The 12,893-nt window shown below is 39.4% G+C and overlaps 1 protein-coding gene across 4 annotated transcripts in view; it reads left to right on the top strand.

Annotated features, from left to right (window-relative positions):
* Cblb (Cbl proto-oncogene B) overlaps positions 1-12,893 on the top strand; it is a 188,027-nt gene that overhangs the window by 129,252 nt on the left and 45,882 nt on the right. For all 4 annotated transcript variants that reach the window (XM_052740864.1, XM_052740866.1, XM_052740865.1 and 1 more), the window contains exon 10: positions 545-748. In XM_052740864.1, the coding sequence (XP_052596824.1) occupies positions 545-748 (204 nt within the window). The remainder of the gene's footprint in view (positions 1-544; positions 749-12,893) is intronic.

Raw genomic sequence — 12,893 nt, forward strand, 5'->3', positions numbered from 1 at the left:
TAGATCATAAGGCTTTCAGCACAGATGGTTACTTCTCATTAATATTTTCCCTACTCATTCCTTATTAATCAAGATTTAGCAAACCCTAGTCAGTTTAAGCAGAAATATTTACCCACAGTTAATATGCACAAGAACTTTTCCAAAGTAGACTTCAAATAGGTTGCTTTCATTACTATTTATTATTGCTTTAATCATTTTTAATTTTGCCAACATGTTCTTTTTATAGAATATTTAATTGGCATTGTTTTGAAGAGGGATGTAATTCATTTTTCAGTATCTGAGGACTATAAAGCCTTGTACATTAGAATTAAAGATGCATACTTGTGAAAATTAAGCTCCTTGAAAGGAATTTTGCTCTTTGGTAAATTTAATACCGAGCCTCATTATATATTTTGTTGTCTTACAATCTTTTTTTACTCAACTGCTCCTTCAAGACATCTTGTCTCCACCCATGACCCACAAACTTGTGAAACATTTTATAGATGTGCAATCTTTAGAGTCCCCTGGATTGTTTTGAATCAATGAGCGTGTTTTCTTTGTTTAGGAGTCCGATGGCCAAGGCTGCCCCTTCTGTCGCTGTGAGATAAAAGGAACTGAGCCCATCATCGTGGATCCCTTTGATCCCAGAGATGAAGGGTCCAGGTGCTGCAGCATCATCGACCCTTTCAGCATCCCCATGCTTGACTTGGATGATGATGATGATCGAGAGGAGTCCTTGATGATGAACAGGCTGGCGAGTGTTCGAAAGGTAAACCAGAATTCATGAATGTAGCTTTCATGCTGTGAGAGGACTAAGAAATCAGTCTCAAGTAGTCTATGTGTGTTCATGTGTTTGTCTAAGAAAGCATTCTTGATTCAAAACTAAGGTTAAAATACAAGCAGTTTTCCATTTTAAAAAAAGTGTCGTCCTCATTCCTCATCAAGGAAATTTCTCTTTGCAACAGATAGAGACCACTGTGGAAAACCACAACCAAGCAAAATACAGAGTTGTGCAGCCCAGTCCTATTGGGTACATCCGTAAAATACTCCTGCATTTAAGGCTTAGGGAACAGTGTGGAAAGGGGACAGAAAGATTGTAAGAGCCAGTGTGTAGCTGGACGTTTTCCTGTGTCCAGTCTGGCCTGCAGCAGCTTATAAAATAATCACTCAGAGGCTTAATATTAATTACAAACTGTTTTGTCTATCGCTCAGGCTTTTAGCTAGCTCTTTCGTCTTAAATTAACCCATTTCTACTGAACTATGTTTTGCCACATGGCTACATGGCCTTACCTGTGTTCCATTACATCTTGTTCCTCAGCAGCACTCAGCATCTCCCGTGACTCTGCCTTTCTTCTCCCTGTCTCTCTGTTTGGATTTCCTGCCTAGCTCTCCTCTGCCTTGCCATAGGCCATAGCAACTTCTTTATTAACCAGTGGTAGCAACACATATTCACAGTGTAAAGAAAGACCATCCCAAAGCACCAGAGGACTATGGATTTTCTGTGTCTCTTAATCTCAGAAGGTACATCGATAAGTCTCACTAATATGACTGCCTGAATATGCACTGAACAAGGACAACAATAAACATGCCCAAAATGGACAAGGGAAAGACCGTGAGGCCTCACCCCCACTGGAGTAACTGCAGGCAGCTAAGAAGTGCTGGCAGTGGGAGAGATAATCCTTCCCAGGAAGAGCACTCCACTTGGTTGTCCAGTACCAAACGGTCAGCCCTGAAAGCATGCATACAAGTAACATTATGCAGATGGAGTATGTTATATTTAGAAATATATGTATATATGCATATACATGTATGCATCTCACAACAGTTAGTGAGAAAAGAGGCCATTAATTTGAAAGAGAGCAGGAGGGGGTATTATGGACAGGTTTGAAGGGAAGAAAGGGGGCGATTGTGTGATTATATTAGCTCAAAAATAAAATAATTTTAAAAACTGTAAGCAATATTGACCAATTCATAAAATAGTAGCTCAAGCAGAATCATCTACTAAGGTAGCCACCTGGTTTTAAAACTCATGAGAGGCAGATGAGAACATTTGTATAGAATTAAATATCCAAGAATGAGATGAATAGATGTGAAGAAAAAATGAAGAAAGGAAGTTATTTTATTTGCAAATGGTAAGATGCACGTGATTAACATTTCTGTTGAGTCTAGAAGTGTTGAGTAGATTTATTTTCTTAACAGAAACGACGTCTTGGTGTTCAATTTATAAGATGTCACATAAATTCATCTCAGTGAGTGTACTGTAATTTGAGGTTTGCTTGTTAATTTAGAAAACTGGCCGTAGGAACTGAAAGTGGATGCTACTGCCCACTGGTGTTTACTTCACAAAAGAATCAGCGTGCTGCTTGAATAATTTAGAAATCAGGACTGGGAGATATATCCCTAGATATCAGAGTGCTTGTTGGTGTATAGAAATGCACATGAAATTCAGATTAGATTGAGAAGTTTTACGCTGTGGAAGTCACAGTGGGATTAATTGCTGTGGGAGCATCTGTAGAGGAGTGAACTGTCTGCCTCCTGGCTCTTGCAGACATGACTAATCAACCACAGTGCTCATCCCTCTGGAGTTCAGGTTGGCCTCCAAGCTTTCCAAGGTAGCCCTAAGGAGAACCATTTGCCACTAAGGTGGGTGGCGATCGTGATGGCCACTTCACATTGTTTACACTGTGTACCTATTGCTGTAGTAGGAAAATAATTGATGCAGACCACAGGAGAGGCCATTTTTATAGCTACTTCAAGGCTGTATCAAACTTCACTGAAAGAAAATTCTTGCATTTTCTCTGTCCCAGAGTTTCATGCTGACTTCAGACATTCCCTTATTATTTTTAGATGAAAGATTTTGTATGTGAAGTTATGTTGATATCCCCAATTTTACCACTCTCAGATTCAGCCTTGGGCTGGGATGATGATGTTGGTTCTTCACACTGTTAGATTTACGTAAGTTTCATAAGCTAACTCAGAAACTACTGTATGTTTCATCTTTCAGTGATAACAGCTGTTGAGAATTTTTTTTAATTACATGACCTCTTTGATCCAAGAGAAAGTTGTTATCCCTCAGTAACTTTAAATGATGAATAAGAAAGAAAGAAGTCTTAGAGACAAGTATGACTTGAGTCCCCAGCCAACTAAAATTCTGCCTTTAAGAAGGGGTGACACCAGTTCTGTTACAGGCTAGAACTGGGACTTCCTTAAGCTGATTACTTCCACTCCTGATGTTGGCTTCCTCTTGTAAAGCAGGACAGCAACAGCAGTTCCTCCCATTAACTGTTGGAATGACCAAATGAGATCTTGGATTTCAGACAGTAACATAGTGTCAAGTCACAGAAACCACAAATGCTTGGTATACTGTCCCTGTTAATTGTATTTAGGACTGCTAGCCGGGTGGTGGTGGCGGCACAGGCCTTTAATCCCAGCACTGTGGAGGCAGAGCTAGGTGGATCTCTGTGAGTTCGAGGCCAGCCTGGTCTACTGAGCAAGATCCAAGACAGGCATCAAAACTACACAGAGAAACCCTGTCTTGAAAAAAAAAAAAAGAATACTGTGTGCTGAATGCCTTGTGACACACTTCACAATCTGAATTAGTAGAAATCATTGCATCCTGTGCATGTAAAAAGGGCTACACTGGCACACCAGAGATGATGCTTGCCCTCAGCCAGAGGACATCTGAATATCTGAATGCGAGCTCACTGTTGTGCCAGTCTGGCCATGTCTCAGGCCCTATGAGAGACTCATTCAAAACCGAGAAGAAAGCTGCAAAGTGACAGTGGGAATAACGTAGTATATGCTTGTAACATTGGCTTCATTGGTTGATGGCAGTTTTCCCTTGAAGTGACAATTTTGCATATCAAGTGAACTGTATTGAGGTGATAATGGAGCACTTATATAATCATGTTCATTTTAGTCTCTTGATCTGCAAGACCTAAAGTATTTCTTACCTGGCCCTTTAAGAAAGCATGTTGCCCCAGGTATAGGGTGCAGGGTGCATTTAAAGAATGTTTATTGAATACCTGGGTAACCTGGAAAAGCAGGAAAGTATTTGAGAAACATGCAACAGCTCGCGAAGTTCATATGACCTCTGTGGTAAAAGCTTTCTAGCTTGGAGAAAGGCATTTCAGTTTTCCTGACTGAATGGGTTTTCTTTCAGTGTTCCATATGGGGATTGGGGATGTGGCTCCCAGAATACTTCTCTTTCGAACTTTGTGTACCTTGCCGCTTAGAGAAGGGAAAAACCTTTGCCTCTATCAGTTTGTGAAGAGCTGCAGTCCTGGCCTGCTTCACCTGAATGAACGTGAAGCTGAGGCCTCTTCTCACAATGACTCCCGTAACACAAACTGAGAACGAAATGCGCAGGGGAGGAACAGGCCTGCTGCTTTCCACCCTCTCTGGCCTTTCTGGATTTGTTCCCTCTGCTGCTTTGGGAGGTATCTGTCGGGGAAAATGAGAGGTTTTCAGAGTAATCCTCTCTCTTCTGTGGTTAGCCCCACCAAGAGAAGGATGCTCTCCGGCATTCCTGGCTTCTGTCCCGTGATAAGTCTCTGGCCTTCAGTGTTCCACACTTCTATGGCAGTTAGATATTTTAGAAAGGTAATTAAATTACAGTTATTTGGTTTTAATTTGATGTCATGATTTAATTAAATGTTTCTTATGTCTACTAATCTGCTGCTAGCAAGTTAAGCAGATCGTGACTTATGTATTATTTCACCAACCTCTGCCACTTAACTTTCAATGCATCCTAAATTTTAGTACGAATATAAGCATAAATTCTGTATGAATGAATAATTGGGAAAAATATTACTGTAAAACCACGTTCTTATTGCTCTGTTTATACGTCTTGATACAATCATTGTGCTAAGTTATTATAGAGGACTGTAAATTCCTAAGACCAAATCACACTTACTGTTCCTGTCACCCAGACATACTCAGTAGCTATTTAAAGAAAACCAGTAAGTGCATGTGCACCTGCTCTCTGAGGGCAGTTTCCTGATCCAATGTCTCTCTTTTATCTCCACTTTATTTAAAGAATAAATATATTGCATGAAAGGCCAGATTTCAATAAGGTTTATGCAGTGATGCGTTAGAGAAAAGGTTATGAACCAAGACTGAGGTCTTTGACACGAAGCCATTCTTCATGCCTGTTCTTCCTCTGTTTTATAATCATCATTGTCTCAGCGTCTATTCATTCCTTTTTAAAGTGTCTCATTTTCCCAACTCAAGAGTGACTGTCAATCATTTGCCAGCAGAATGATTCAATTTTTTCATATTCCATTTCAGTTGCTCATCTTTTTCTCCTTTCATGAACTGGTTGATGACCATATTGTACAATTGTTCTTGTCTGTCTTAAGCTTGTTGCCTTCATTAAATTGATAATCCTTCCATCACTGCATAGAGAACTGAGCTGATTGTATTTTCCAGTTATCACAGAGATTTCCAACAACTGATATTTATAAGTCATGGCATACAGATTGTTTCCTTGGCATTCATTAATAAGTTAAGGATATTTAGTAATGACGATGTTTCTAATAGGCAGAGAGAACCCACAATTCTGTAAGACAGTGAGTTACTTGCCTTATTGGATGGAAGGCATTTTATGATTTAACTGGAAAGTGTTTTAGATTTTGCCCAAATCTGTGTCATTACCTGAATTTCTGAGCTGTCAGATTTCCTAAATAATTGGGTCTGTGTGAGATGAGCCCCAAGTAGTCCATATTTGATGGAAGAGAACATCACAGCTTCCTCAGTCATCACAGGGAAGAGAAGATGTCTGTTGCTGCTCAAACATCTTCTTAATATTAGGAAAGACATCAGCAAATTCTTAATAGTTTATTAGCATTTATCTTGAATGGAATACATTACTCACCAAATATGTAAAGTAACTTAGGAAAAGAATTAAGAAATTAAATGTAAAATAAAGCAATTGATGGGCTCAGCTTCTGATTGAAGCTGAATTAATTCTTGTAGTATTAGCATTAATACTTTCTAAAAAGCAAAAAACAGAAAGCCCCAGCTTTTATTATACTAATATATGCTGCAATACTTGCCTAGTATGCATTAGGTCCTAGGTTCAATCTTAATGCCATAACCAATAAAATATTAGTAAGCGGGTGACTATGGCAGGAGAAAAATAGCTATGAACAAAGGTTAAAGGAATGTCTTTAATCTTTAAAAACTTTCCTACTGTTTTCTTCATCAGTTAAAAATCAGTGTCTCTTAAACACCATGTGCTGTTTACTGACTGCCTTCCCTCCTGGTGATGAAATGTGGAAAAGGTTGTATAATTTCCCTGATCCTCGGGAAAGGCTTTGTGTGTCCCGTTCCCGGGTGTTCACAGTAGATGTGGAAGCTCATAGCCCGGAAGCGTCTTAGGTAGACCAGAGTCCATGCTGGAGCCATGATGACAGAACTGGCTACAGAAGGAGCATCAGAGTGAAAACAGACCTCGAGGAGGCCAAAGAAGGCTTTACCTGAGGCAGTTCCACTTCCTGAGTCATTCAGAAATATAGAGAGACATTTTTGGTTTCTGTAGTGATAGAAGTGGGGGGCAGTAACTGCTGGCACTGAGTGGACTAGCCCATGGTCCATCACCCATGAGTTGGTCCCACCTCTCCTGCTACAGTCATGGATGATAATAGGCCATCTTCAGATACGAGTTCCACGTTGGACATTTAATTGCCTGGTTGTCTTAAAGCTCTCTGTGCAGAACAGTATACTTTTCATATTCATAAACCAAAGAAGACTGCCTCATCTATCATGTGATACATGTCCTTATAGGTGACCTGGCAAGCATTGTTGCATATTGCTCAATAATTATTAGTATATATTATAGTAAGAAAAGCAAACAGTTGAACTCTTACAATCAGCATTGAGTCTATCTGGACTAACAGGATATCACCTTCCTGGGGGTTAGCTAAGACTGTTCAGGTACTCCTGATGTTTATGACTGCATGGTAGACCCTTGAGTAAGGTTTTGTGCTGAATGACCATTAGTGACACTGCTCTTATCTCTGCTGCTCTGAATCATACTTAGTTAAACTGCTCATGTCTTCTTCTACTGTGTGCTTAGTGTCTATGGGCCTTGCATTTTTTAGCTCTCCCTATATTACATGTTCCTGTTAAGGATAAGGTTAAATGGCTTAAATCCAGAAACATCAGGAGAATGGTTCTGATGCATGGCAAATGCTAAGCATCAGTTGTTATAGTATTTTAATATAGTGAAAATTAAACTCCTTAGACTATTACTCTCCTGAGAACTAAATATCAATATCTTGAGATTTCCACAAAAATTTTATTAGATATTACTATTTATCATCCTATATAAGGTGAAACTATATTGATTCAGTAAGAAAAGTGGTTATAGTCAGTATCTTAATACCTACATAATAATACTACATTATTCCTTCAGTACATGACGATATTAAAATGATTCACTACTAAAACATGTTTCATGTTTAAAGACTCAGAGAAAATGCAAAGCCAAATGTTAGCCTCAATACTAATTTAAGAATTAAGTAATTTAGGTACCCATATGGCATACCTATTTTCTGTATTGGAAGTAAATTAAAAAGATTAAGAATTCTTTCAATTAGGGAGAAGAACAACCATCGCAAAATGTTAATTGTTTGTTCTTTGTAAAGCTCTACATGATGTTGGGAGAAATAAGGGTTTCATATAAAAGCATTTTCCCACTGACTCAATTTCATTCCTTTAATGCCCAGAGTGTTCATGCTTCTTAGCCATTTCTGTGGAAGCATTTCTGAATTATATGTCACCCTTCCCTGCCTTCTCAAAATTGCTTATGCAGCTGAGTGAACCAAAGGGCATTACAAAGCCACTACACTCAATACAACTTATTTCTAGAAACTTACATTTTGCAACAGGATTTAAGGATGCATTGCAGGAAGAGAGAAGAACCACAAATTTAAATTAAAATCACACATATACTTGTATCAGATTGTGAAATTGGCAGAAATGATTAAGGTAAAATGTAAAACTTCAAAGAAATTAACGATTATAGTGGCTATTCACAGGCCGGGGGGGGGGGGGGGGGGGGGGGGGTGTTCATGGCCTTCCTACTAGGGACAGCCTCAAGGAGAAACAGTGTCACATTGCATGCTTAGCAGAGTTTATTACTTTAATAGAGACGTGCCCTTGGGGTTAGAGGCATGTGTGACACACTCTGTATTACTAAAGTAGACCCTGATGGCAATTTTGTTGGCTACTTCCCTGCTAGACTATAAAGTCACCCATCACCATAACTGTTTCTCCATTTATAACTTTATAACCTGTTTCCTCCATTTTTTTATTTTTAATATGTGGTATCTGAAAATTTCCAGAAGTTACCAGTGGAACACAGATACTAACTGTAGTGTGTAGAAGTAATTCTAAACGGATTTATTAAATAAGAAACACAGAGCCAAATGAAGAGTTAAAGATCAGAGCAGTAGCCAAGAGCTAAGATCACCTTATCTTACCGATCACTGCTGTCCTTCCCCTGAGAGAGAGAGGGAGAGGGAGAGGGAGAGGGAGAGGGAGAGGTAGGAGAGAGAACGCAAGCAAGCCTATTACCAAAAGAAGAGAAAAACCTACGTGCCACATGCTCCGGCTTGAGCCGATTTGGGCCTGAACTCGCTTCGACACCAACCATGTGAGTTGACGATCTGGCTGCAATCAGCTCCAGCTACGGGTAACCAACCGCTTGTAGCTACGTATGGCACTTGACTGCATACAGCTGGACTGTAGCTCCGGCGGCCTGGGGCCTGTAAACTCTAGCTGAGCCGGGGCCGAGCTGTAACCACCAACAGTTTTTAATGAATTTTTGCCACATGGATGCCAAATGTAGATAAAATTCTGAGGCCTCCGGCACATTTCCTATCAATAATTTATCAGTCTCATCATTACCTTGTGCTAGAGGGCCTGGCAGACCCGTATGGGATTGGATGTGAGTTATATATAAAGGATGATTCCTATTCCTGATTACATCTTGTAATTGAATAAATAGTGAAGTTAATTCTGAATCATCAGGGATAAATTCAGCAGTCTCAATATGTAATACCACTCTTTCAGCATACTGAGAGTCAGTAACTATGTTGAGAGGTTCTGAAAAAAATCCATTAATACCAACAGAATAGCATACAATTCCAATTTTTGAACTGAATTATAAGGACTTTGAACCACTTTACTTAAATTTTCTGATTTGTAACCTGTCTTTCCTTGTTTATTTGCATCTGTATAAAATGTATGAGCTCCAGATATGGGTTTTTCCTGTATAATGTGAGGCAAAATCCAGTCAGTTGTCTTTGTAAGATCAATTCTATTGCTTTTGGGATATTTTCTATTAATCTCTCCCAAAAAATTACTGCAAGCTCTTTGCCAAGGTGCACTTACTGCCCATAATTTTTCAATGTCCTCCTTAGTTAAAGGTACAACAATTTCTGCTGGGTCTATTCCTGCTAATTGACGAAGTCTCAATTTTCCTTTCAAAATCAAGTCAGAGATTTTTTTCCACATAAGTTAGAATTTTTTTACTCTGTTTACTTGGTAAAAATATCCATTCCAATATAATATCTTCCCTCTGCATTAAAATTCCTATAGGAGAATGCCTAGAGGGTAAAATAACCAAAATGCAATCCAGCTTTGGATCGACGGATCCACATGTCCTTCCTGTACTTTCTTTTCTACCAAGGCCAATTCTTTCTCAGCTTCAGGTGATAATTCTCTTAGACTATTTAAGTCCTTGTCACCTTCTAAGGTTTTGAACAAATTACTCAGTTCATCATTTTTTACCCCAACAGTAGTGGTTTGAATAAAAATGGCCCCCATAGGCTTAAAAGTTTAATGTTTGATCCTCAGTTGGTCGAACTGTTTGGGAAGGATCAGAAGGTGTGGCTTTAGATAATGTGTATCCCTGATCTCTCTCTCACTCTCCTCTTCCTTCCCCTCCCCTCCTCTCTCCTTGCCTTCTTTCCTCTCTCCTTGCCTTCCCCCTCCTCTTCTCTCCTCTCCTCTCCTCTCCACTCCATTTTTCTTTACTTTTTGCTTTTGTCTCAAGATGTAAGCTCTCGGCTACTGCCCCAGTGCCTTCCTGCCTGCTTGCTGCCATGCTCCATGCCATGATGGTCATGTACTCTTACTATCTTCTGAAAGGTGTCCCAAATTAATTACCTTCATTCTATAAGCTCATGGTGCTTTAACATAGCAGTAGAAAAGTAAGTTAGACACCAGCTCACCTTTACTCCACAGTGGATTAACTATCCATCTCTTAGTGAGGCAGCAGGGGGCCCACACTGTTTTCCCCTGGGAAGAAGTCTAAAAAATGTTTGCTGGATGTTTCTATCTTATTTTGAGTTTCTTCCAAATTCCTGCCTGTTGAGACTTCTGGGAGCTTGGCTGTGGAGAAAGAGAAAGTATCTACATTGGTTTTACACCAGTGCTTCATAGAACCTTTTGCTTGTTACTTTAAAGGGGCCAGTGCTGGAGATAATTCAAAATAGAGAACATTAGCTATCTGTGCTTAAACTATAAACCATATGTGAATGTTAGATTGTGAATGTAAACATCGCTGTTGTGTATAACTTCTGAATAATATTCTATACAGGCTATATTAAATACTTTTAATTGTGTTATGCTCACAAATACAGTAAATAAAGACCAAGATCATAGTTGGAAGCACAGAAAATATACTTGGACTATTTTATTCTATTCTATGTGGTAAAAAAAATTTACCACTGTTCATTAATTCTTATGCATTTAAAGAAAAATATTGACTCTCTGGGTCCTTCTCATTACTGTTATTACCATACAAGTATCACCCTTGTTAAATATGAAATTCATTAAGTAAAGATTCTGCTAGAAGTATCATAAGATGACTTTGATTATCTATGTATTGTTAGAACTCTCATTAGTTATTGAAAGCCTTTCTCCTGCCCCATTTTTATAATAACCTGACTGGGCTGGAAGATCCTTACCAGGTGTTTTACCATTTCCATAATAATAGCTTTTATGACATGTTCTTCTAAAGTCATTCTTTGAAGATGTGGATAAGTGAAAAGTGACTTGAATAGGGTGAGACCCCCATGATTATTAGCAATTGCTGAGCAGAAGGCAGTGGCTTTTGAATGCTTTGCTTCTTTAACTGGTTCTGTGGAGATATTCTGTGAAAATCACAAATGTGAATCGTACAGTTTGTATGGTGGTCACTAGCGTTGTCTCCTAAGTTATAAAACACATCGGGGATTTTGTCAGAGAAATGACTAGGGAAAAAATTGGTAGGTATATACACATGGAACAATTCAATGTGGTTCTGACATTTCTAGAGTCCCTAAGTCCCTGCCTGTAGATGTTTTCAACAACATCTTTATGAACTTAGGAGAAACTGTTAGACTCATATGCTGATGTGGTAAACCTGAAAACAGAAATCAAGGCCCATGGATTCTGAAAGGAGCTGAAATACATGAATGGGTTGTCCTAAAGTTCTGAGGGCTAGGGTAATACTAAAAGTGACATGTAGCTAGAGTTTTCCTGCCTGGCCCACAGTCAGGACAAATCTCTCTCACCTGCCAGTCCCACAGCCGTCAGACCCAACCAAGTAAACACAGAGACTTATATTGGTTACAAACTGTATGGCCGTGGCAGGCTTCTTGCTAACTGTTCTTACAGCTTAAATTAATCCATTTCCAGTAATCTATACCTTGCCACATGGCTCGTGGCTTACGGGCATCTTCACATGCTGTTTCTCATCTTGGCAGCTGGCAGTGTCTCTCTGACTCAGCCTTCCACTTCCCAGCTTTATTCTCCTCCTTGTCCCGCCTACACTTCCTGCCTAGCCAATGGCCAATCAGTGTTTTATTTATTGACTAATCAGCAACACATTTGCCATACAGAACATCCCACAGCACTTCCCCCCCCCCTTTTTTTTTCAAAAAGGAAGGTTTTAACCTTAACAAAGTAAAATTACATATAATTTGGGAATTTGGGCGTAGCTTCTCTTACTACTTCCTGCTGGAGGGGGGCGCTGTATCTTATGGGGACACAAAGAAAATTTTAGGATTATGGAATAGTCCATGAGGCTGTATCGTCTGAGCCAGTTGCCTTCAAACCATTCTGGATGTTGGATCATCTGGGCCATGGTGTCATCGGAGACCTTTCAGGGGGTCTTGGCTGGTCAAACCTGATGTATCTTAATCTGCAACAAATCCATAGCCTCTGGCTTTCTGTGGGAACAAAAGCAGAGTCTCCTTTCCAAAGCAACATAACCTTATATCCAAATTTTGAAGTCATGGTATCTTTAAAATATACATATTGGTTTAACTCAACATCTTTTATGATCAAATGTTTTTCTGCAGTTAAAAATCCCAAAGACAACACAATCCAGATTCTCTGTGTAATATCCATTTTTACGTGACTTATTTTTTATACTACCTTTACTGTCTCTTTAAAGACTTTATTTTTTAAAACTATGTATTTGTTTCTATAACTCTATATATCACCTTTTTTGTCTCTTTCAAGCCTACGTATCTTTTACACACATTGTAAATTATTACATCTGAATCTGTCTTATTGTGAATCTATTTCTTTAAGCTGCAGCAGCTGTGGCTGCTGGCTCCGCCCACCTCAGCTTCCCAACATGGCGGTGGTTTACCGCCAGCTCTGGGAGCTATCGTGGGTCTATGCTTTTATCCAAGCAGCGTGTAGCCCAGAAACCTCTTATTTTTGTTTTGTACTAGAAAAGACTAAATCCACCATGCAGCTTAATGTGCCACTTGCAAAGGCCTCATTCCCGCCATAGGGCGGCAGGTCGAGCACGCACGCTAGGAACCCACCAGTAGCTCAAACCAGCAGCAGCTGCTCATTTGAGAGAGACAATTAGGAACTGTTTTTAGCTCCGTTTTAGAATTTTTTTT

Source organism: Peromyscus californicus, unplaced genomic scaffold, assembly GCF_007827085.1.
Source record: "Peromyscus californicus insignis strain IS unplaced genomic scaffold, ASM782708v3 Scaffold_16__1_contigs__length_79575227, whole genome shotgun sequence".
NCBI classification, from domain to species: domain Eukaryota; kingdom Metazoa; phylum Chordata; class Mammalia; order Rodentia; family Cricetidae; genus Peromyscus; species Peromyscus californicus.